At 46.4% G+C, this 23,761-nt stretch overlaps 9 protein-coding genes across 39 annotated transcripts in view; 1 reads left to right on the top strand and 8 right to left on the bottom strand.

Moving 5' to 3' along the window:
- Window positions 1-23,761, top strand: part of LOC135087525 (uncharacterized) — a 44,432-nt gene that overhangs the window by 4,967 nt on the left and 15,704 nt on the right. For 8 of the 31 annotated variants that reach the window (XM_063982263.1, XM_063982261.1, XM_063982242.1 and 5 more), the window contains 8 exons: window positions 21-54; window positions 4,583-4,771; window positions 5,424-5,503; window positions 7,424-7,516; window positions 9,081-9,114; window positions 19,281-19,473; window positions 20,122-20,201; window positions 22,122-22,214. In XM_063982263.1, the coding sequence (XP_063838333.1) occupies window positions 19,295-19,473; window positions 20,122-20,201; window positions 22,122-22,214 (352 nt within the window). In that variant the 5' untranslated portion in view covers window positions 21-54; window positions 4,583-4,771; window positions 5,424-5,503; ... (1 more) ...; window positions 9,081-9,114; window positions 19,281-19,294. Of the gene's footprint in view, window positions 1-20; window positions 55-4,093; window positions 4,423-4,582; window positions 4,776-5,423; window positions 5,504-6,496; window positions 6,651-7,423; window positions 7,517-9,080; window positions 9,115-18,791; window positions 19,121-19,280; window positions 19,474-20,121; window positions 20,202-21,194; window positions 21,349-22,121; window positions 22,215-23,761 lie in introns of those variants that run through there. The other 23 variants (XM_063982262.1, XM_063982274.1, XM_063982247.1 and 20 more) reach the window with 19 other exon arrangements.
- LOC135087528 (histone H3) lies at window positions 421-1,071 on the bottom strand. Its single transcript, XM_063982275.1, has one exon. The coding sequence runs from the start codon at window positions 919-921 to the stop codon at window positions 511-513; it is 411 nt and encodes a 136-aa protein (XP_063838345.1). The 5' UTR covers window positions 922-1,071; the 3' UTR covers window positions 421-510.
- Window positions 1,745-2,931, bottom strand: LOC135087536 (histone H2B). Its single transcript, XM_063982285.1, has one exon. The coding sequence runs from the start codon at window positions 2,460-2,462 to the stop codon at window positions 2,088-2,090; it is 375 nt and encodes a 124-aa protein (XP_063838355.1). The 5' UTR covers window positions 2,463-2,931; the 3' UTR covers window positions 1,745-2,087.
- Window positions 3,306-3,865, bottom strand: LOC135087532 (histone H2A). The gene has a single exon (XM_063982281.1). The coding sequence runs from the start codon at window positions 3,773-3,775 to the stop codon at window positions 3,401-3,403; it is 375 nt and encodes a 124-aa protein (XP_063838351.1). The 5' UTR covers window positions 3,776-3,865; the 3' UTR covers window positions 3,306-3,400.
- LOC135087524 (histone H1B-like) lies at window positions 5,528-6,490 on the bottom strand. The gene has a single exon (XM_063982241.1). It carries the CDS (start codon window positions 6,438-6,440, stop codon window positions 5,733-5,735), a length of 708 nt encoding a protein of 235 aa, XP_063838311.1. The 5' UTR covers window positions 6,441-6,490; the 3' UTR covers window positions 5,528-5,732.
- Window positions 7,523-23,761, bottom strand: LOC135087544 (uncharacterized). Its single transcript, XM_063982293.1, has 3 exons — window positions 22,973-23,761; window positions 9,631-10,001; window positions 7,523-8,572 (listed from the first exon to the last, which is right to left on the bottom strand). The coding sequence occupies exons 1-3, from the start codon at window positions 23,268-23,270 to the stop codon at window positions 8,261-8,263; spliced, it is 981 nt and encodes a 326-aa protein (XP_063838363.1). The 5' UTR covers window positions 23,271-23,761; the 3' UTR covers window positions 7,523-8,260.
- On the bottom strand, window positions 16,443-17,629 carry LOC135087535 (histone H2B). The gene has a single exon (XM_063982284.1). The coding sequence runs from the start codon at window positions 17,158-17,160 to the stop codon at window positions 16,786-16,788; it is 375 nt and encodes a 124-aa protein (XP_063838354.1). The 5' UTR covers window positions 17,161-17,629; the 3' UTR covers window positions 16,443-16,785.
- Window positions 18,004-18,563, bottom strand: LOC135087531 (histone H2A). The gene has a single exon (XM_063982278.1). The coding sequence runs from the start codon at window positions 18,471-18,473 to the stop codon at window positions 18,099-18,101; it is 375 nt and encodes a 124-aa protein (XP_063838348.1). The 5' UTR covers window positions 18,474-18,563; the 3' UTR covers window positions 18,004-18,098.
- Window positions 20,226-21,188, bottom strand: LOC135087522 (histone H1B-like). The gene has a single exon (XM_063982238.1). The coding sequence runs from the start codon at window positions 21,136-21,138 to the stop codon at window positions 20,431-20,433; it is 708 nt and encodes a 235-aa protein (XP_063838308.1). The 5' UTR covers window positions 21,139-21,188; the 3' UTR covers window positions 20,226-20,430.

The raw sequence follows: 23,761 nt of genomic DNA, 5'->3' as shown, positions 1-23,761 counted from the left end.
TTAAATAATTATTTGTGTAGGTAATGATCCGGGGGCCAGTTCATGCAGGCAAATGTAAGTAACAATGAAATGAAATTTTGTAATTATAGAAAAAAAAAAAAAATTTACTATCGAACAGCTCACAATATAGGCCTACTATTACTATTTATTTTGTTTCTCTTTCATTCATATTCAATTTGCATTGATTGTTGCGTGCGTGCGCGTAAGAGTATTATTGCAGTTCATTTATTTACTAGATAGATATAGTGTTAAATAATTTATTGATCGGCATAAATAATAATAAAGCAAGCAAGCAAGCAAGCAAGCGAGTAAGTATGTATGTATGTACACATTATGACGTGTGTAATAAAATGTTAAACTCGGACTCGTCATCGACAGAAACTTGTGTTGGTGGACACACATTAAGAATCATATGCGGCCCTGAAAAGGGCCTTTTTTGTGTTTGTTTGATGCGCGCGTATCCTCCTCGGACGACAGCGGCGGCGCAGAGCAAAGTCGAGCGCGAAGCACTTAGGCGCGCTCTCCTCTGATCCTGCGCGCCAGCTGGATGTCCTTGGGCATGATGGTGACGCGCTTGGCGTGAATCGCGCACAGGTTGGTGTCCTCGAAGAGGCCCACCAGGTAAGCCTCGCTGGCCTCCTGGAGCGCCATGACGGCGGAGCTCTGGAAACGCAGATCGGTCTTGAAATCCTGAGCGATTTCACGCACGAGACGCTGGAACGGCAACTTGCGGATCAAGAGCTCCGTGCTCTTCTGGTAACGACGAATCTCACGGAGTGCCACGGTACCGGGCCTGTAGCGATGGGGTTTCTTGACGCCACCGGTGGCGGGCGCACTCTTGCGAGCGGCCTTGGTGGCCAGCTGCTTCCTCGGGGCTTTACCGCCGGTCGACTTACGAGCGGTCTGCTTGGTACGGGCCATTGTACGTAAACGTAAAACAACTTTTCACAAATGCAAATTTTACAAGAGAGCGGAGCGGCGGGTCGTTCGACGTACGATCCTATAATAAAACATGTACGCGCGCGCCACGCCGTATTTATAGCCGACGATGTATACGCCTCTCTTTCTCACTGCGTGCGCGCTCTCTCTCTCGCTCGCTCGCTCGCACGTTTTTTTTTTTGTTTTTTTTCATTCGCTTTTAAAAAATTCAAAATTGTTTATTAAACCTACATAGATGTACCTAAGTAGTTTCATTTCATAAAATACTACTACATAATAAATACTAATGAACGAAGCCTCCTTTCAGGCGTATAATTTGCCTGTGCCAGGATAATAACTAGTAAGAAGTGTTATGTGTAATTTCCACTCAAAATCAACAACAAAGCAATAATTTTATTAGGTACATACATATTCTAGGCTAACTAATTAATTATTCTACGACAAATTATTATATTTTTGCGTTTTGAGTTTTCCTCTAGCGGGATATATTGTGTGAGAGTTTCTTTTTGGAAATTCAAAATATTGATTGATTGATTATGTACAAAAATGATACAAATATTTTATTTAAACAGTGAGTCTGCTGCAGTACGAGTACGTGTGTGAAAAGTATTATTTCTTAATTTAAATAAGTACTCGCTTAGTTGTTTATTAACTTCATAGTTCGTTCATAATTAATTTATATTTTTTCCTGTTATCTGCGAAAATTAAAATAATGCCTAGGTATTGTGTTGATTGATTCTAATTTACCTTCGATATTTTATAGGAGTCATTGTTATTTTTAGTTGACGATATTTTATTATTTTTTTCTCTAGTTCGCTCACTCTTCACTGACAAGCACAATCTGATACGTACGACAATAATTATTAATTATTTACAATGCTTACTATAAGCGAACAATAAATAAATAAATAAATAAGCTGTTGTGTTGTGCGGCGAATGTGTTAAATTTTTTACAAGTAGGTTACCTAAGTAGGTAGGTAAGGTACATTAACATTTATTTACGTGACACGCCATCGACAAGAAACTTTTCAATTTATGATATGCATTTTGTGGCCCTGAAAAGGGCCTTTTGTTTTTGTGTCGTGGTTGTGTTTGGTGTAAAACACCGACAACACGAACGACGACGACGACGACGAAGCGCTGCCAATTCACTTGGAGCTGGTGTATTTGGTGACGGCCTTTGTGCCTTCACTGACGGCGTGCTTGGCGAGTTCACCGGGCAGCAGCAGCCTGACGGATGTCTGCACCTCCCTCGACGTGATCGTGGAACGCTTGTTGTAGTGAGCCAGACGGGAAGCTTCGGCGGCGATGCGTTCGAAGATGTCGTTCACGAACGAGTTCATGATCGACATGGCCTTGCTGGAGATACCGGTGTCGGGGTGGACCTGCTTCAGCACTTTGTAGATGTAGATGGCGTAGCTCTCCTTCCTCTTGTGCTTCTTCTTCTTCTTGTCAGTTTTGGAGATGTTCTTCTGAGCCTTGCCTGACTTCTTGGCGGCCTTGCCACTTGTCTTGGGCGGCATGATTGTTTAATGGGATAACGACGATAATAATGTATATCAGCTTACAACAACTCGACCGTGCCGAGAGTGACGAGCGAATGTGTAAATTTTTCGGTAGATTGGGGTTTACCTCAGTTACTGTCAGTTCAAAAAGCGACCGCAACGCGGTGTCACTTCGACCAATAGTGTCGTCGCATTAACATGATATTTCTCTCTCGCTCTGTGCCGTCTCGCTCATAACGCATTACGGTCTGTGTTGTTGATGGGTGCGACGAGCGAGTGAGTGAGATGGCGATATGTGAGGAGCGTTTCTCTCGCTCACTCAACTCTCTAGTTTGGTTTCAGTTTTATAATAATAATAAAAAAAAAAAATGTATGTATGTAGGTAGGTAGGTAGGTACGTACGACATAAAAAATATTATGCAAGTGCATTACGAGTAATGTAGATTTACATTTTCTCTCTGTCTTTCTTTTCTCTCACGAAACGCAAAGCGCAAGCAAGATTTTAAAATTAATTTTAATAATATATAAAAAAATATTTATATCAATAGATCAATCGCATCACGTTATAAATACTAAAATATTTTTCTTAAGGATTTTTCATGCTCAAACTCGAATCTACCTATGTATTTACGTACGGGTATATTTTGTCTCTCTCTCTCTCTCTCTCTCTCATAATTAGGCATTTATTTATTTTGTCTGTTAACCATCATGCCGACTTTTTCAGACAATCAATAAATTATTCATTATATTGTGTAGTGATAGTATTTATTATTGTATAGTGTAAGAAGAGATTTGCACTCGTGTCAATCGTCAAGAAACATTTCATAAATACTCAAGAATCATATTGCGGCCCTGAAAAGGGCCTTTTTGTTTGAAGAAACGTGCACACTCTCGATCAATATGTATACAGCAGCAGAGTGCAGCATACATAAATGATGCGAAAACGCGGCGGCGATTTATGCCTTCTTCTCGGTCTTCTTGGGCAAGAGCACGGCCTGGATGTTGGGCAGCACACCACCCTGGGCGATGGTGACGCCGGAGAGGAGCTTGTTCAATTCCTCGTCGTTGCGTATCGCCAGTTGTAGATGTCTCGGGATGATCCTGGTCTTTTTGTTGTCACGAGCCGCGTTACCGGCCAACTCGAGCACTTCAGCGGCCAGGTACTCCATGACGGCGGCCAGGTACACGGGCGCACCGGCACCGACACGCTCGGCGTAATTGCCCTTACGCAGAAGCCTGTGGATACGACCGACGGGGAACTGGAGACCGGCACGGTTGGACCTGGACTTTGCCTTTCCCTTGACCTTGCCACCCTTGCCGCGACCCGACATGTTGTTGTAGTTTGTAGAGAAATAAATCAACACACAAAGTGAACGTGTAACGACGAGCGCGCGTCGAGACTGTCTGTGTCAATTTTTGTTGAGCGCAGAATATTTATAACGGCGCGCGCAAACCCATTAGTGGGGCGAACGTTTCACAGTCAGAAAGAGATAGATAGATATGCACGTCTCGCGCGAAATTTTCAGAAAGAGACACACTTGTCTTTCTCTTTCACTCGCTTCGCGTTGGTTTGTGACAGACCGCGCCGTGCTGATATAAATGGGAGAAAAAAAAAAAAAAAAAAAAGTGTTTTTCCTTTTCACTTGGTTAATTAATTTGATTTTTTTTTTTCTCTATGTAGGCAGATGTATGTGTGGTATAAAACGCGTTTCTTTTGAGTAATGGAAAAAAAAAAAAAAAAAAAAAAATTAAACGTCAGTGTCAAGCGCCGGCACCCGGCAGACAGGGCAGTCGGGCGGCGGGATTCTGGTGATTATTATAAAAAGTTGTGAAAGTTGAATGATAATACATATATTGTGTTATCATTTTGCCGCTGAAATGGCGAAAAGTGAACGACGACGCGCATCAAATGCAAGACATGTTATAAGTTAACTCAGGTGGCTACTTGTTGTTGTTGTTGTTGTTATTCGTTCATTCAGTTAGTTGTGTGTGTTGTGCGGTAAAAGCAAGTAAATTGAGCGCGATTTAAACGATAAATGAATATGTGTGCGAACAAACAAAGTACCAAAGTGATGCGTGTGATGTTGTTGTGGTATCATACACAGATACTTATGTGGTTTCTCCGTTCATAATTTCAGTTGGTGGTGCGTGAATGAACAATGTGTGCTGCTGGTGCTGGTGCTGGTGGTGTGGCGGGCGTGCGGGGCGGGCGGGCGGTCGCTGTCTGCGGCGGCGGCGGCGGCGGCGGCGGCGGCTGGAGGCCTCCGCCGCCCTCTCGCCGTCGTCGGCCGAATATTATCATGAACCGAACGGAACGATGCGATGGGGTGAGTGAGTGTTATTATTAATTAGTTAATTACCCGACTGCGCCAGAAGGAGGGTGTAAAAAAAGGAATTAAAAAAAAAAAGACAAAAACAAGACAACTTGTGCCCGTTTCCCATATTCTAATAGGTTTCTATTCCAAATCCGGATTTCAACTGTCAAATTTAATTCAGTTTTAGATAAAATTTTTTTACACATTACTATTAAAGTCTTATAAAAATAATAGACCGAACAGTTATTTTTAAACAAAAACAATTATTGATGTTCGACAGTTGACGGACAGATTTGGATTAGGATTGAATTTATCATAAACAAATTAATGCATTCGGAGGCATCAATGACTAATTAATTATTATGTTGGTGATAAATGTATTTGATGCCTCCGACTGAATTTGTGAACTCTTAACTAAGTTGCCTTGTTTTTATTAGTTATTTTTTAATTATTGTTTTAGATTGAATCGATAACTCATAATAATAATTTTTGTGTGTTACTCTCTTGTGAACGGTACCTTGTTGGTGATCAAATAAATAATATTGAAATAGTTGTTGATGCATAAAAGATGCATGTAGTGTGGTGTGTGTGGGTGTAGATAGGGGGTGCCTATATTATGTATACCTACATTAATTATTTAGTAATTCATGTGTTTGTTTTTCAGGACAGCAAGCAGCGGAGAGCAGGACTCGGCCTGCCTGCCTCTGTATTTAAAATGTGACTCGTCTATCGCAAGAAACACATGTAAGTACATGTTTGAATTATTTGTTAGCCCTGAAAAGGGCTTTTTAAAACTTTCGACGCTCCTCGCTGCAACCGCAGCCTCAGCCTCGGCCGTTGTTATGATGATGATGATGGGGTGTGTCAGTAGTACCACCACCAACACCACCATTACCCACGACAACACTGGCGGGCGTATGGGCGACACAACAAGTTGCTGCTGCTGGCTGACGCGCGCGGCGGCGGCGGCGGCTTACTTCTTGCCGGCGGACGCCTTCTTGGCCGCGGGCTTGGATTTCGGTGTTGCGGCGGCCTTCTTCGGTTTGGGCGCCTTGGGTTTCTTGGTTGGCGGTTTGGCGGTCTTCTTGGCCTTCGGCGCGGCGGCGGCCTTACCCTTGGCGGCGGCGGCGGGTTTCTTGGCGGCGGGCTTCTTCTTCGCGGCGGCCGCCTTCTTGTCCTTGGTGGCGGCGGAGGGCTTCGCCTTCGAGGGCGACGATGCGGCGCTCGAGGCGGCGCCCTTCTTCGCCTTGCCGGCGGCCGACGCGGCCGTCGCCTTCTTGGACTTGGCCGACGCTGCGGCGGCGCCCTTGGCGGGCTTGCTCGCCGCCGGCTTCTTGGATGCTGCAGATTTGGATTCCAATTTGAACGAACCGGAAGCGCCCTTGCCCTTGGTCTGGATCAAAGCGCCGGACTCGACGGCGCTCTTCAGGTACTTCCTGATGAAAGGTGCCAATTTTTCAGCGTCCACTTTGTACTGAGCCGCGATGTACTTCTTGATGGCCTGCAGCGAGGAACCGCTGCGCTCCTTCAACTCTTTGATGGCGTTGTTCACCATCTCGGACGTCTTCGGGTGGGTGGGCTTCGCTTTCGGCTTCTTAGCTCCTCCGGTCGCCGTCGCCTTGGGTTTCTTCGCGGGCGTCGCCGGAGCCGGTGCCTCGGATGCCACTGCTGTGTCTGCCATTTTTCTTTTTGTTATTTTGACTGTTTACGTGAACGAATCAAAACAATTAATTTCAGACGATGCTGCTGCTGGAACGCGACGAGCGAGCGAAACAACGAACGTACGTACTGCGACTGCGCGCGCGCGGAACGAGAGAAAAGAGGATGGATAGAGCGGTGTGTTAGAGCGGGACAAAACTTACGGTGCGAAACGACGCGTCATGGCAATACCGTAAGGAGAGCCTCTCTGTAGCTAGATGTTTTCTCGTACGAACACTTGAAACTTTTCACTAGCATGCATCTGAAAAAAATTAGTTTCGCGAAAAATTATTCAACATATTAGAGAATTTAACGCGTCACTGACATCTCCTATAGTGCTCCCGTGCGTCTGTGATGTATATGTCACTGTATGAATCACGATTCGAACGCTGCACGCGTTTATTTTCAACATTGCCAACCGGACCGACCGAGGGTCGTGTTTAAATGTTGTTTTTCTCCATTTATACGGTTATGATCGATATTTTTTCATGGACAAATTGAAAGCGAACATCCCAACGACCATACGCATCGATGAATCGTCAATATTGGTATCGCTTCGGACCGTATTTATCGCAATAGACTCGGGGGTCGTAAAACATGAACGGCGGCCTCTCCTGTGTCGTTTGTTAGGGCAGGCGATCTCGTAGTCATACGAACTACCTATGTTATGCTATTAAAATAATTGTAAATGTATCGATTGTGCTATTATAATATGAACATAATAAAAAAAATTAATTTTTCACATCGAGACACGATAATTATTTTGACGAAAGCGCCGCCCGCCATCTACAGCCGTCGTACCGTTCACAGACAGTGGGACGCGGGCGAGTGAAGATTCTTGCACGTCCATGTAAATAAACAAAATAATTTTACTGGGCACCTTATGCGTACTAGTAACAAAAAAAAAAAAAAATACGTTATATGGTACCTACACAATAATAACATTATTTATTTTTTATTCCGCAGGGACGGAGGAGTGTGGTACCTACGCGGTGCCGCGCTGCCGCCGCAGATTGATGGCGAACGAATCGAATCCACCAACGACGAGGCTGGTCACAGGTGCGACAGTAATATTTTATTATAATATCAATTTATTATTTTCACATAAATTTTGCTGTTGTATTATTTAATCTATATGAGTGATAATATGAAATGAAACATTGGTATAATGTATAATTATGTACCTACTCTAAAGACGTTTTATGACATTGACGCACTTATTTATAGTAATTGTTATTACAAATAAAATTTGTTTGACTTATTTAATATATTTTTTTTTACAAAACCCCATTTTTATACTTTCCACAATATTATTCCATAGCCCCGATTGAAACGTTCCAAATTTCGACATCAACAATAATAATTTACCTATCCATTCCATTCCCGTGCCCCCCTAACCTAACATATTGTGTAATGACGATGAAAGAAGTACATACATTTATTTTCTCAAACTCTTCTTATTTGCATAGTACAGGCAGGTAGGTATATTATATGTATGTATTTATGTGCTGGCGGCACCTAGGATAGGATAAATTTATGCGTGTGTGTGCGCGAGGTGTGCCATGCCATGTGAGAGCAATAACAGGAATTATTAATATAATATAGGTAGTTAATTATTATTGTGTAAAGTCTTCGATAGAAACAGTCATTATAATTAACGAAATTTGTGCGGCCCTGAAAAGGGCCTTTTGTGTATTTGTGATCGTTTTGCGATCATCCTCGTAGCGTCGTAGTTGCGCCAACAACAAGCAGCGCGGCGATGATGATGCGCCACACGACGACGATTCAGCGGCAGCGGTTGGTTTAACCACCGAAACCGTACAGGGTGCGACCTTGACGCTTCAGAGCGTAGACGACGTCCATGGCGGTGACGGTCTTCCTCTTGGCGTGCTCCGTGTAAGTGACGGCGTCACGGATCACGTTCTCAAGGAACACCTTCAGCACACCACGCGTCTCCTCGTAGATCAGACCGGAGATACGTTTCACGCCACCTCTGCGAGCGAGACGACGGATGGCGGGCTTGGTGATACCCTGGATGTTGTCACGGAGCACCTTCCTGTGGCGCTTGGCGCCTCCTTTTCCCAGACCCTTTCCTCCCTTACCGCGACCGGTCATCTTGCTTGATTTGGTTCAGTGGTTTCGATTTACACGTGCGCACACCGATAGTGTGTGCGAGAGACGATTACTCGAACGAGACTGTGCCCGAAACTAGGCAGAGCCTGACTTTTATATCATTCGTAAAGCGAACGAGGGGCGGGCGGCAGCGGGGGGGCCATGTCTTCTCTCACTCTCGCGTGTGCGAGCGCTAGTGCGACAGAGACGGAGTATCGTTGATGATTTTACTTTAAAATAAGTACCTATATATTTTTATATTATGTTATTATTATATTAAGTAATAATTAATAAATTCCATTGAATTAAAAACAAATTAATGGAAAAGAAAAAGGGGTTCCGTCTCGCTCTCGACTAAAATAATGCGTCACCACTCGCACGACAGAGATGGAAATATTCAACACATTCTCTCTCTCTCTCTCTCTCTCCCTCGCTCGCTCGCTCTACGTGTTATATTTTTCTTAAAAAATAAATAAAATCATCAATATCAATTAAATAATTATTTGTGTAGGTAATGATCCGGGGGCCAGTTCATGCAGGCAAATGTAAGTAACAATGAAATGAAATTTTGTAATTATAGAAAAAAAAAAAAAATTTACTATCGAACAGCTCACAATATAGGCCTACTATTACTATTTATTTTGTTTCTCTTTCATTCATATTCAATTTGCATTGATTGTTGCGTGCGTGCGCGTAAGAGTATTATTGCAGTTCATTTATTTACTAGATAGATATAGTGTTAAATAATTTATTGATCGGCATAAATAATAATAAAGCAAGCAAGCAAGCAAGCAAGCGAGTAAGTATGTATGTATGTACACATTATGACGTGTGTAATAAAATGTTAAACTCGGACTCGTCATCGACAGAAACTTGTGTTGGTGGACACACATTAAGAATCATATGCGGCCCTGAAAAGGGCCTTTTTTGTGTTTGTTTGATGCGCGCGTATCCTCCTCGGACGACAGCGGCGGCGCAGAGCAAAGTCGAGCGCGAAGCACTTAGGCGCGCTCTCCTCTGATCCTGCGCGCCAGCTGGATGTCCTTGGGCATGATGGTGACGCGCTTGGCGTGAATCGCGCACAGGTTGGTGTCCTCGAAGAGGCCCACCAGGTAAGCCTCGCTGGCCTCCTGGAGCGCCATGACGGCGGAGCTCTGGAAACGCAGATCGGTCTTGAAATCCTGAGCGATTTCACGCACGAGACGCTGGAACGGCAACTTGCGGATCAAGAGCTCCGTGCTCTTCTGGTAACGACGAATCTCACGGAGTGCCACGGTACCGGGCCTGTAGCGATGGGGTTTCTTGACGCCACCGGTGGCGGGCGCACTCTTGCGAGCGGCCTTGGTGGCCAGCTGCTTCCTCGGGGCTTTACCGCCGGTCGACTTACGAGCGGTCTGCTTGGTACGGGCCATTGTACGTAAACGTAAAACAACTTTTCACAAATGCAAATTTTACAAGAGAGCGGAGCGGCGGGTCGTTCGACGTACGATCCTATAATAAAACATGTACGTTTTTTTTTTTTTTTTTTTTTTTTTTTTTTTTTTGAAGGGACGCGCGCTGGTAGCTTGAGGAGCTTTTCCAGCTTCACCGGGCAGAGTGGCGAGTACAGAAGGTACTCTAGCCGTTTGGCGATCGTCGGTGCGCGTGCCGACGAGGCCGAGTGTGGGCTTCGCGAAGCGAAGCCCAGGCTCGTCCGCGTCGGTCGCAGACCGACGTTCGCGATCGGGCCGTATCGAGCGCATAAGGCGCCCGATCAGTGGCGAACCCAACTAGAGGGTTGCCCACCGCGGTGTTGGACCAAAGTCCAGCCTACGGCGGGCTCACTCTAGTGGGCCCGATCGAGGGGGACTACGGACGCGGCCTGAGGGCGCCACGGTAGGCTCGGACCTCGGCTCAGGCCGTGTCCGGGGGACGGATTGGGGAGAACCGGCCCGGTACATGTCTGTACCGTCCGAAATGGAAGGCAGGGCCTCGTACTCGCCGGCGAGTACGGTGTAATGAGCTACTGTGTTGTGGAGTAGTTGGCGTGCTTAAGGCAGTGATGTCTGTGTTCAGAAATTCGGTAATAGGATCGTCCGGGTCGTCTAGGACATGCCTAGGTCGTCGGTATTGGGCAGCGACATCTTTCTGGGGTGTATACGTGGCGGCGCTAACGATAAGAGGGTTCTTGTGGTTGATCGCTTTATCAAAGTAGCGGCGAGAGGCTTCTTTCATAAAGTGATCGATCGATGGGATCTCGAAATCTCTATGGAGATTCGTATTACGCACGAACCACGGGGCATCCGCGGCTCGGCGTAAGAATTTGTTTTGGAGGGTCTGGAATTTCTTAAGGTCTGTGCAGGAAGTGTGAGCAAACACCGGACTGGCGTAAGTCAACACTGGACGGATGCAGGTTTTGTAAATTGTCAACTTATTTCTAAGTGACAATTTACTTTTCCTTCCAACTAGGTGGTAGAGTCGGTGGATGTAGTGGTTCGCACGGCTCAAGACACGTCTGAGGTGCGGAGCGAACGATAATCTCTGGTCGAGAGTGACACCTAAGTATTTGGCCTCACTTTTCCAAGGAATAGTTTGGTCAAATAAGGTGAGATGGGTGGGGACATTAGGACGAGTGCGAACCGGAGGACGTTTCGCAGACAAAGCCCTAGAAAAGTACACTGCTGCACTTTTTTCGGGATTTACCTCGATACGCCACTTCCTGAACCATTCGCCTAATTGTGTGACTGCGCGTTGGAGCGCCAAGATGACGTAATTCCGATTACGTCCGGACTTGTAGAGTGCGGTGTCGTCCGCAAAGAGGGCTAAATCCGTATTCGGATATTTGGGGATGTCATTGACGTACAATGAAAAGAGGATGGGCGAGAGCACGGAGCCCTGGGGGACTCCAGCTCTTATGGGGCGGGGGGAGGAGAGGGAGCCATCTACTCGGTAACGAAAGGTGCGATTCGATAAAAAGTCACGTAAGATGTGCACGAGACTGTCCGGCACACCGAGTTCGTAAAGCTTGTAAATCAAGCCATTGTGCCAGACTTTATCGAATGCCTTCGCTACGTCGAAGAATAGCACTCCTGTCCCTACGGGTGGCTTAGCAGTGAGGCCGCTAAGTATGTGCTCCGTTAAGCGGTGCACCTGTTGTACGCAGGAATGTGAGGCGCGGAAGCCAAACTGTTCGTTTATTAAGAGATTATTAGAAAAAACATAATCTCTTAATCGAGAAACAATTATACGTTCGTATAACTTACCCATGGTCTTTAAGAGACTGATGGGTCTGTAGCTTGTGGGGTCAGCCAGTTTCTTACCGGGCTTCGGGATGCCAATGACTTCTGCCTCTTTCCACGCGTCGGGAAAGATGCAGTGAGACATGGCCGCGTTGAAAATAGCAACTAAGAGGTATACTAGGGGGGCGGGCAGGGCGCGTAAGACTCTATTAGAGATACGGTCCGGGCCGGGGGCTTTGTTGGGACGGAAACCTTTGATTATCGTTCGCACCTCGTCGACGTTGGTCGGGTCTAGGGTTGTGGTCGGAGGGAGGGCGGCTCTACGTTCGACTTCGCTGTCCACCATGCGGAGGTGGGCAGAGTCTACTGGGAGGGTACTGGGGGAGCACTGTGCTTCTAGACTGTCGGCTAGACATTCGGCTTTGGCGTCGTCGTCAAACGCAAGCGTTTGATCGGGACGTAAAAGCGGTGGCGTGGACGCTACGGTGTCGGACTTAAAGGCTCTCGTCAACTTCCAATAGGCTTGGTGAGATGGCGAGATTTCTTTAAGTAGGTCATCCCACTGATTGTTACGGAGTTCCGCGATACGAGCCTTGACAGCGCGCTGTAAGGAACGTAGGCGGGCTCTGTTTTCCTCGGTTGGATAAGCGTCATAATCGCGAGTGGCTGCGTTCTTTGCCCTCAATAGCTCTCGCGCGTCGTCCGGCAGCCTGAGACGGTGGTTAGCCATCGCAGGCACTTGCCTAGACGAGTCGCCGATGGCGACCGAGATGTGACTAGTGAGGGCATCGATCGCGTGAATAGTTTCGTGAGGCGAAACTATATCGTCAGGGATTGAGGACAGTTGTGGGCTCTGACAGTTCCCAAGTTTTACCTTGAGTTTGTCCCAGTCCACAACTGTCTTCATAGTGGGTGTAGACTCAGGAGAGCCTAATTGGAGTACGACCGGGCGATGGTCGGAAGTGAGCGCGTGCATGGTTTCTATAGAGTGTAGGCGGAGGCCTATATTCTTTAGAATTGCCATGTCAAGAATGTCGGGCCGATGCTCGACATTGTAAGGATAGTGAGTGGGCGTCATAGGGACTAAGATGTCAAAAATGAGTTCCTCAGAGAGTTCGCTTAGCATCATGCCGTTGGCAGTGGATGTTACGCAACCCCAATGAGTGTGTTTGCTATTAAAGTCGCCGCCAAGAATGACTGCACTATTCATAGCAAACAGGGCCTCAAAGTCGCTCCTTAAGGGAGTCTTGTTCGGGGAAAGGTAAACCGAGCCGATGAGGATGGGCTCGTGGCCAGTCATGGCTAGCCGACAGAGTGAGACTTCTAGGTTAGAGAGAGAAGGGGGATCGACTAAAGCACAGTGCAGAGAACGCTTATAGTAAATAAGCGTGCCGCCACCACGTGTGGGCCTATCGTGTCTAATGATATTGTAGTTCGCTATCCTAGGATTGCGAATAGAGGGTGTTAGGAGGGTCTCTTGAACCAGAAAGATGTCGACCTGGTGGTCGGTAAGGAACTGAGTAACCTCGTCCTTCTGCTGTCTAAGACCGTTAGCGTTGAAAAAAGCTAAGGTGATTGACCGGGGTTTGATCCTAGCGGTGGGATTAGCCATTACGGAGCGTGGAAAGAGGAGATAGCGTAGCAAAAGTCTACGTGTTCGGCGAGGATAGATAACCTATCCATAATGTTGCCTTCGCCATTAGTCGCGCGCAGTTTTGCGGCGATCACAAACATCTCGCCGACATTAATTTGGCCAAAGAAGTCTCTGACCAGTTTAATGTCAGCCGCAGGTGAATGTGACGGCTGGGGCTTGGCCTGAGGGGCCGGGACTTTGTGGGCCGGTGCCTTAGGGGCAGGGGGACTTGGGTTAGGCGCCTGATGGGTAGGTGCCTTTGCCGTGGCCTTAGGGGCTGGGTGGGGTTGAGGACCCTGCTGGGGCGCGGGTGGGGCCACAGCTGTTTGGGCGGGTGCGGGAGTAAGGCTGGCTGCCTGGGTGTAGGCCAGAGGCCTAGCCCAAGCATTGGGCCTATTGGGACGGAGGCTAGGAGCCTCATTTGCTACCGCAAAGTTGCGAGTAGCATTGATCTGCCTGGGGGCAGAGGGGATGGGGACACGCGGCTGAGTGCGTGGGGCCCGGGGACAACCGCGATAATTCGCAGGATGACCCTGAGTACCACACAGTATGCAGCTCGGTGGTTCGGTGGCTGTGGCCTTGTCACGGACACAGTCGGCTGTGCCGTGATCGCCTAGGCACTTAACGCACCTAGGACGGGCGTGACAATTACGGGCAGCGTGCCCGTAATGTTGACAGCGGTGGCACTGGCCGGGAGCGCCGCGCTTACGGGGTGGCTCGACTTTGAGCCCGGAGATAAAGCAAACCGATTTCAAATTGAAAATCGATTTAGCTTCATCGGAATAGTCCAAGACAACTTGGACAAGGTCAAATGGTTCACGAGTACGAGTCCTGTACAGACGATGAACCTGTTTGACAGGGAAGTTTTGGGCCTTGAGGTCGGCCAAGATGGAGGCGGAGTCTAGCTCCTTGGGAAGGCCACGGATAACAACCCGCAGCTCCCTTTCCTCCTCGCGGGGGAAAGTATGATAACCGATACGGTTTTCATCTAGGAATCGTGTTAGGGCTCGGTGCTCGTCCGAGGTGGACAAGGACACCTTAATACCTACGTTGCACGACTTAGCGTGCGAGAAGTTAATGTGACGCTCCTTGAGCGCGCCGGAAATCTTGTTCCAGGACGCCTTGTCCTGGACAAAGACTGGGGGGACTCTGACAGTCCGCCCGGTGCTCGACTGCGAGCCGGAGGGCTGGGAAGATTGCGAGGGCTGAGAGAGGCCTGAGTTGGCCTTCAGCGCCTTCGCAGGGGGGGAAGGAGGGGGAGAGGCCGCGGATTTGCGGGTCCTCTTCGGACGACTGACGGTGGTGAAGCCACCGTCGTCGGCGTCTGAGACAGAGTCACATTCCATGTCCCTACTGGGGGCATGAGATTGGTGATCTATCACAATAGAGTGCTCGTTCGTGAGCGGGATTGGTAGCGGGGCCGAGTTAGGATCGCACATGGCGTCCTCGGGACATGACGGGGAAGCAGGCTCCTCATAGACGGAGCTTGCGAGGGATTTTGCCCGTATGTGGGCTTTAAACCCGGAGAGAACCTCCGGGTGAGTGGCCCGGAGGAACTTTAATAGTTCCTCCGTGTCCATGGCATGGAGGGTGTATTCGCGACGCGTGAATCTACGCCGGTTCGCAAGTCGCAACCACCGAGAAGAGCCGGCAAGAAACTCGGTGGTTATAGCGGTGTGTAAGTCCCGCACAGTCGGTGTAAACCGAGCGGGGTGTGTCGGAAAAGTGTGCCCTAACCAATGTAACTACGCCGCAACGTAGCAACGCCGCGACGTAGGGTGAGTACCTACTCCTAGCAGTCCTTCAGGAGGGCCCCGGTCGCAAAAACAACCAGGGATACGCTCCTTCAGGGATGGAAAGTAGGGAGGGGTAGGGGGGGTCACGCCCGGCAGTGAAAAGACTGTGAAACCGAGTGTCTCAAGGGCGAGGAGGAACGCCTCACCCTCTCAAACGTGCCTTCCAGGAGGCCAAGGTTCACAGCCTAATATACCGGCGGCGGCAGGAATTTTCAGCGCCTTGAAAAAGGCACTGTCGGTCGCTCCCAATCGAACCGAACCGCCTTTAGAAAGGCGTTTAACTACGCTTGTTCGTTATCACCGTTAGGTATCCCAAGCGCAGCCGCGGGCAAGCCACGTAATTGTGACAAAACACCACAGAAACAAGACTCGCAGAGCGAGGGCGATAAGCTCGACGAACTCGGAGCGCAGCGCATGCGAGCGGGCGGGCGAGGCGGAGCGCACGTCCGTACCGTGCGAGCGATGCGAAGCGAAAAAAAAAAACATGTACGCGCGCGCCACGCCGTATTTATAGCCGACGATGTATACGCCTCTCTTTCTCACTGCGTGCGCGCTCTCTCTCTCGCTCGCTCGCTCGCACGTTTTTTTTTTTTTTTTTTTTTGTTTTTTTTCATTCGCTTTTAAAAAATTCAAAATTGTTTATTAAACCTACATAGATGTACCTAAGTAGTTTCATTTCATAAAATACTACTACATAATAAATACTAATGAACGAAGCCTCCTTTCAGGCGTATAATTTGCCTGTGCCAGGATAATAACTAGTAAGAAGTGTTATGTGTAATTTCCACTCAAAATCAACAACAAAGCAATAATTTTATTAGGTACATACATATTCTAGGCTAACTAATTAATTATTCTACGACAAATTATTATATTTTTGCGTTTTGAGTTTTCCTCTAGCGGGATATATTGTGTGAGAGTTTCTTTTTGGAAATTCAAAATATTGATTGATTGATTATGTACAAAAATGATACAAATATTTTATTTAAACAGTGAGTCTGCTGCAGTACGAGTACGTGTGTGAAAAGTATTATTTCTTAATTTAAATAAGTACTCGCTTAGTTGTTTATTAACTTCATAGTTCGTTCATAATTAATTTATATTTTTTCCTGTTATCTGCGAAAATTAAAATAATGCCTAGGTATTGTGTTGATTGATTCTAATTTACCTTCGATATTTTATAGGAGTCATTGTTATTTTTAGTTGACGATATTTTATTATTTTTTTCTCTAGTTCGCTCACTCTTCACTGACAAGCACAATCTGATACGTACGACAATAATTATTAATTATTTACAATGCTTACTATAAGCGAACAATAAATAAATAAATAAATAAGCTGTTGTGTTGTGCGGCGAATGTGTTAAATTTTTTACAAGTAGGTTACCTAAGTAGGTAGGTAAGGTACATTAACATTTATTTACGTGACACGCCATCGACAAGAAACTTTTCAATTTATGATATGCATTTTGTGGCCCTGAAAAGGGCCTTTTGTTTTTGTGTCGTGGTTGTGTTTGGTGTAAAACACCGACAACACGAACGACGACGACGACGACGAAGCGCTGCCAATTCACTTGGAGCTGGTGTATTTGGTGACGGCCTTTGTGCCTTCACTGACGGCGTGCTTGGCGAGTTCACCGGGCAGCAGCAGCCTGACGGATGTCTGCACCTCCCTCGACGTGATCGTGGAACGCTTGTTGTAGTGAGCCAGACGGGAAGCTTCGGCGGCGATGCGTTCGAAGATGTCGTTCACGAACGAGTTCATGATCGACATGGCCTTGCTGGAGATACCGGTGTCGGGGTGGACCTGCTTCAGCACTTTGTAGATGTAGATGGCGTAGCTCTCCTTCCTCTTGTGCTTCTTCTTCTTCTTGTCAGTTTTGGAGATGTTCTTCTGAGCCTTGCCTGACTTCTTGGCGGCCTTGCCACTTGTCTTGGGCGGCATGATTGTTTAATGGGATAACGACGATAATAATGTATATCAGCTTACAACAACTCGACCGTGCCGAGAGTGACGAGCGAATGTGTAAATTTTTCGGTAGATTGGGGTTTACCTCAGTTACTGTCAGTTCAAAAAGCGACCGCAACGCGGTGTCACTTCGACCAATAGTGTCGTCGCATTAACATGATATTTCTCTCTCGCTCTGTGCCGTCTCGCTCATAACGCATTACGGTCTGTGTTGTTGATGGGTGCGACGAGCGAGTGAGTGAGATGGCGATATGTGAGGAGCGTTTCTCTCGCTCACTCAACTCTCTAGTTTGGTTTCAGTTTTATAATAATAATAAAAAAAAAAAATGTATGTATGTAGGTAGGTAGGTAGGTACGTACGACATAAAAAATATTATGCAAGTGCATTACGAGTAATGTAGATTTACATTTTCTCTCTGTCTTTCTTTTCTCTCACGAAACGCAAAGCGCAAGCAAGATTTTAAAATTAATTTTAATAATATATAAAAAAATATTTATATCAATAGATCAATCGCATCACGTTATAAATACTAAAATATTTTTCTTAAGGATTTTTCATGCTCAAACTCGAATCTACCTATGTATTTACGTACGGGTATATTTTGTCTCTCTCTCTCTCTCTCTCTCTCATAATTAGGCATTTATTTATTTTGTCTGTTAACCATCATGCCGACTTTTTCAGACAATCAATAAATTATTCATTATATTGTGTAGTGATAGTATTTATTATTGTATAGTGTAAGAAGAGATTTGCACTCGTGTCAATCGTCAAGAAACATTTCATAAATACTCAAGAATCATATTGCGGCCCTGAAAAGGGCCTTTTTGTTTGAAGAAACGTGCACACTCTCGATCAATATGTATACAGCAGCAGAGTGCAGCATACATAAATGATGCGAAAACGCGGCGGCGATTTATGCCTTCTTCTCGGTCTTCTTGGGCAAGAGCACGGCCTGGATGTTGGGCAGCACACCACCCTGGGCGATGGTGACGCCGGAGAGGAGCTTGTTCAATTCCTCGTCGTTGCGTATCGCCAGTTGTAGATGTCTCGGGATGATCCTGGTCTTTTTGTTGTCACGAGCCGCGTTACCGGCCAACTCGAGCACTTCAGCGGCCAGGTACTCCATGACGGCGGCCAGGTACACGGGCGCACCGGCACCGACACGCTCGGCGTAATTGCCCTTACGCAGAAGCCTGTGGATACGACCGACGGGGAACTGGAGACCGGCACGGTTGGACCTGGACTTTGCCTTTCCCTTGACCTTGCCACCCTTGCCGCGACCCGACATGTTGTTGTAGTTTGTAGAGAAATAAATCAACACACAAAGTGAACGTGTAACGACGAGCGCGCGTCGAGACTGTCTGTGTCAATTTTTGTTGAGCGCAGAATATTTATAACGGCGCGCGCAAACCCATTAGTGGGGCGAACGTTTCACAGTCAGAAAGAGATAGATAGATATGCACGTCTCGCGCGAAATTTTCAGAAAGAGACACACTTGTCTTTCTCTTTCACTCGCTTCGCGTTGGTTTGTGACAGACCGCGCCGTGCTGATATAAATGGGAGAAAAAAAAAAAAAAAAAAAAGTGTTTTTCCTTTTCACTTGGTTAATTAATTTGATTTTTTTTTTTCTCTATGTAGGCAGATGTATGTGTGGTATAAAACGCGTTTCTTTTGAGTAATGGAAAAAAAAAAAAAAAAAAAAAAATTAAACGTCAGTGTCAAGCGCCGGCACCCGGCAGACAGGGCAGTCGGGCGGCGGGATTCTGGTGATTATTATAAAAAGTTGTGAAAGTTGAATGATAATACATATATTGTGTTATCATTTTGCCGCTGAAATGGCGAAAAGTGAACGACGACGCGCATCAAATGCAAGACATGTTATAAGTTAACTCAGGTGGCTACTTGTTGTTGTTGTTGTTGTTATTCGTTCATTCAGTTAGTTGTGTGTGTTGTGCGGTAAAAGCAAGTAAATTGAGCGCGATTTAAACGATAAATGAATATGTGTGCGAACAAACAAAGTACCAAAGTGATGCGTGTGATGTTGTTGTGGTATCATACACAGATACTTATGTGGTTTCTCCGTTCATAATTTCAGTTGGTGGTGCGTGAATGAACAATGTGTGCTGCTGGTGCTGGTGCTGGTGGTGTGGCGGGCGTGCGGGGCGGGCGGGCGGTCGCTGTCTGCGGCGGCGGCGGCGGCGGCGGCGGCGGCTGGAGGCCTCCGCCGCCCTCTCGCCGTCGTCGGCCGAATATTATCATGAACCGAACGGAACGATGCGATGGGGTGAGTGAGTGTTATTATTAATTAGTTAATTACCCGACTGCGCCAGAAGGAGGGTGTAAAAAAAGGAATTAAAAAAAAAAAGACAAAAACAAGACAACTTGTGCCCGTTTCCCATATTCTAATAGGTTTCTATTCCAAATCCGGATTTCAACTGTCAAATTTAATTCAGTTTTAGATAAAATTTTTTTACACATTACTATTAAAGTCTTATAAAAATAATAGACCGAACAGTTATTTTTAAACAAAAACAATTATTGATGTTCGACAGTTGACGGACAGATTTGGATTAGGATTGAATTTATCATAAACAAATTAATGCATTCGGAGGCATCAATGACTAATTAATTATTATGTTGGTGATAAATGTATTTGATGCCTCCGACTGAATTTGTGAACTCTTAACTAAGTTGCCTTGTTTTTATTAGTTATTTTTTAATTATTGTTTTAGATTGAATCGATAACTCATAATAATAATTTTTGTGTGTTACTCTCTTGTGAACGGTACCTTGTTGGTGATCAAATAAATAATATTGAAATAGTTGTTGATGCATAAAAGATGCATGTAGTGTGGTGTGTGTGGGTGTAGATAGGGGGTGCCTATATTATGTATACCTACATTAATTATTTAGTAATTCATGTGTTTGTTTTTCAGGACAGCAAGCAGCGGAGAGCAGGACTCGGCCTGCCTGCCTCTGTATTTAAAATGTGACTCGTCTATCGCAAGAAACACATGTAAGTACATGTTTGAATTATTTGTTAGCCCTGAAAAGGGCTTTTTAAAACTTTCGACGCTCCTCGCTGCAACCGCAGCCTCAGCCTCGGCCGTTGTTATGATGATGATGATGGGGTGTGTCAGTAGTACCACCACCAACACCACCATTACCCACGACAACACTGGCGGGCGTATGGGCGACACAACAAGTTGCTGCTGCTGGCTGACGCGCGCGGCGGCGGCGGCGGCTTACTTCTTGCCGGCGGACGCCTTCTTGGCCGCGGGCTTGGATTTCGGTGTTGCGGCGGCCTTCTTCGGTTTGGGCGCCTTGGGTTTCTTGGTTGGCGGTTTGGCGGTCTTCTTGGCCTTCGGCGCGGCGGCGGCCTTACCCTTGGCGGCGGCGGCGGGTTTCTTGGCGGCGGGCTTCTTCTTCGCGGCGGCCGCCTTCTTGTCCTTGGTGGCGGCGGAGGGCTTCGCCTTCGAGGGCGACGATGCGGCGCTCGAGGCGGCGCCCTTCTTCGCCTTGCCGGCGGCCGACGCGGCCGTCGCCTTCTTGGACTTGGCCGACGCTGCGGCGGCGCCCTTGGCGGGCTTGCTCGCCGCCGGCTTCTTGGATGCTGCAGATTTGGATTCCAATTTGAACGAACCGGAAGCGCCCTTGCCCTTGGTCTGGATCAAAGCGCCGGACTCGACGGCGCTCTTCAGGTACTTCCTGATGAAAGGTGCCAATTTTTCAGCGTCCACTTTGTACTGAGCCGCGATGTACTTCTTGATGGCCTGCAGCGAGGAACCGCTGCGCTCCTTCAACTCTTTGATGGCGTTGTTCACCATCTCGGACGTCTTCGGGTGGGTGGGCTTCGCTTTCGGCTTCTTAGCTCCTCCGGTCGCCGTCGCCTTGGGTTTCTTCGCGGGCGTCGCCGGAGCCGGTGCCTCGGATGCCACTGCTGTGTCTGCCATTTTTCTTTTTGTTATTTTGACTGTTTACGTGAACGAATCAAAACAATTAATTTCAGACGATGCTGCTGCTGGAACGCGACGAGCGAGCGAAACAACGAACGTACGTACTGCGACTGCGCGCGCGCGGAACGAGAGAAAAGAGGATGGATAGAGCGGTGTGTTAGAGCGGGACAAAACTTACGGTGCGAAACGACGCGTCATGGCAATACCGTAAGGAGAGCCTCTCTGTAGCTAGATGTTTTCTCGTACGAACACTTGAAACTTTTCACTAGCATGCATCTGAAAAAAATTAGTTTCGCGAAAAATTATTCAACATATTAGAGAATTTAACGCGTCACTGACATCTCCTATAGTGCTCCCGTGCGTCTGTGATGTATATGTCACTGTATGAATCACGATTCGAACGCTGCACGCGTTTATTTTCAACATTGCCAACCGGACCGACCGAGGGTCGTGTTTAAATGTTGTTTTTCTCCATTTATACGGTTATGATCGATATTTTTTCATGGACAAATTGAAAGCGAACATCCCAACGACCATACGCATCGATGAATCGTCAATATTGGTATCGCTTCGGACCGTATTTATCGCAATAGACTCGGGGGTCGTAAAACATGAACGGCGGCCTCTCCTGTGTCGTTTGTTAGGGCAGGCGATCTCGTAGTCATACGAACTACCTATGTTATGCTATTAAAATAATTGTAAATGTATCGATTGTGCTATTATAATATGAACATAATAAAAAAAATTAATTTTTCACATCGAGACACGATAATTATTTTGACGAAAGCGCCGCCCGCCATCTACAGCCGTCGTACCGTTCACAGACAGTGGGACGCGGGCGAGTGAAGATTCTTGCACGTCCATGTAAATAAACAAAATAATTTTACTGGGCACCTTATGCGTACTAGTAACAAAAAAAAAAAAAAATACGTTATATGGTACCTACACAATAATAACATTATTTATTTTTTATTCCGCAGGGACGGAGGAGTGTGGTACCTACGCGGTGCCGCGCTGCCGCCGCAGATTGATGGCGAACGAATCGAATCCACCAACGACGAGGCTGGTCACAGGTGCGACAGTAATATTTTATTATAATATCAATTTATTATTTTCACATAAATTTTGCTGTTGTATTATTTAATCTATATGAGTGATAATATGAAATGAAACATTGGTATAATGTATAATTATGTACCTACTCTAAAGACGTTTTATGACATTGACGCACTTATTTATAGTAATTGTTATTACAAATAAAATTTGTTTGACTTATTTAATATATTTTTTTTTACAAAACCCCATTTTTATACTTTCCACAATATTATTCCATAGCCCCGATTGAAACGTTCCAAATTTCGACATCAACAATAATAATTTACCTATCCATTCCATTCCCGTGCCCCCCTAACCTAACATATTGTGTAATGACGATGAAAGAAGTACATACATTTATTTTCTCAAACTCTTCTTATTTGCATAGTACAGGCAGGTAGGTATATTATATGTATGTATTTATGTGCTGGCGGCACCTAGGATAGGATAAATTTATGCGTGTGTGTGCGCGAGGTGTGCCATGCCATGTGAGAGCAATAACAGGAATTATTAATATAATATAGGTAGTTAATTATTATTGTGTAAAGTCTTCGATAGAAACAGTCATTATAATTAACGAAATTTGTGCGGCCCTGAAAAGGGCCTTTTGTGTATTTGTGATCGTTTTGCGATCATCCTCGTAGCGTCGTAGTTGCGCCAACAACAAGCAGCGCGGCGATGATGATGCGCCACACGACGACGATTCAGCGGCAGCGGTTGGTTTAACCACCGAAACCGTACAGGGTGCGACCTTGACGCTTCAGAGCGTAGACGACGTCCATGGCGGTGACGGTCTTCCTCTTGGCGTGCTCCGTGTAAGTGACGGCGTCACGGATCACGTTCTCAAGGAACACCTTCAGCACACCACGCGTCTCCTCGTAGATCAGACCGGAGATACGTTTCACGCCACCTCTGCGAGCGAGACGACGGATGGCGGGCTTGGTGATACCCTGGATGTTGTCACGGAGCACCTTCCTGTGGCGCTTGGCGCCTCCTTTTCCCAGACCCTTTCCTCCCTTACCGCGACCGGTCATCTTGCTTGATTTGGTTCAGTGGTTTCGATTTACACGTGCGCACACCGATAGTGTGTGCGAGAGACGATTACTCGAACGAGACTGTGCCCGAAACTAGGCAGAGCCTGACTTTTATATCATTCGTAAAGCGAACGAGGGGCGGGCGGCAGCGGGGGGGCCATGTCTTCTCTCACTCTCGCGTGTGCGAGCGCTAGTGCGACAGAGACGGAGTATCGTTGATGATTTTACTTTAAAATAAGTACCTATATATTTTTATATTATGTTATTATTATATTAAGTAATAATTAATAAATTCCATTGAATTAAAAACAAATTAATGGAAAAGAAAAAGGGGTTCCGTCTCGCTCTCGACTAAAATAATGCGTCACCACTCGCACGACAGAGATGGAAATATTCAACACATTCTCTCTCTCTCTCTCTCTCTCCCTCGCTCGCTCGCTCTACGTGTTATATTTTTCTTAAAAAATAAATAAAATCATCAATATCAATTA

Source organism: Ostrinia nubilalis, unplaced genomic scaffold, assembly GCF_963855985.1.
Source record: "Ostrinia nubilalis unplaced genomic scaffold, ilOstNubi1.1 SCAFFOLD_46, whole genome shotgun sequence".
Taxonomy (NCBI): domain Eukaryota; kingdom Metazoa; phylum Arthropoda; class Insecta; order Lepidoptera; family Crambidae; genus Ostrinia; species Ostrinia nubilalis.
The sequence above is the reverse complement of the archived record's forward strand: the minus strand, read 5'-3'. Positions and strand labels throughout refer to the sequence as shown.

Excerpts from the sequence above, each read along its gene's own strand:
- LOC135087528 (XM_063982275.1), bottom strand. The coding sequence starts at position 921 with ATGGCCCGTACCAAGCAGACCGCTCGTAAGTCGACCGGCGGTAAAGCC.
- LOC135087524 (XM_063982241.1), bottom strand. The coding sequence starts at position 6,440 with ATGGCAGACACAGCAGTGGCATCCGAGGCACCGGCTCCGGCGACGCCC.
- LOC135087522 (XM_063982238.1), bottom strand. The coding sequence starts at position 21,138 with ATGGCAGACACAGCAGTGGCATCCGAGGCACCGGCTCCGGCGACGCCC.
- LOC135087532 (XM_063982281.1), bottom strand. The coding sequence starts at position 3,775 with ATGTCGGGTCGCGGCAAGGGTGGCAAGGTCAAGGGAAAGGCAAAGTCC.
- LOC135087531 (XM_063982278.1), bottom strand. The coding sequence starts at position 18,473 with ATGTCGGGTCGCGGCAAGGGTGGCAAGGTCAAGGGAAAGGCAAAGTCC.
- LOC135087535 (XM_063982284.1), bottom strand. The coding sequence starts at position 17,160 with ATGCCGCCCAAGACAAGTGGCAAGGCCGCCAAGAAGTCAGGCAAGGCT.
- LOC135087536 (XM_063982285.1), bottom strand. The coding sequence starts at position 2,462 with ATGCCGCCCAAGACAAGTGGCAAGGCCGCCAAGAAGTCAGGCAAGGCT.
- LOC135087544 (XM_063982293.1), bottom strand. The coding sequence starts at position 23,270 with ATGACCGGTCGCGGTAAGGGAGGAAAGGGTCTGGGAAAAGGAGGCGCC. Across the intron at positions 10,002-22,972 it reads TCAAGGTCGCACCCTGTACG|TTGTTTTACGTTTACGTACA; the intron begins GTTTCGGTGGTT and ends ATTTGTGAAAAG. Across the intron at positions 8,573-9,630 it reads GCGCGATTCACGCCAAGCGC|ATGACCGGTCGCGGTAAGGG; the intron begins GTCACCATCATG and ends AAATCAAGCAAG.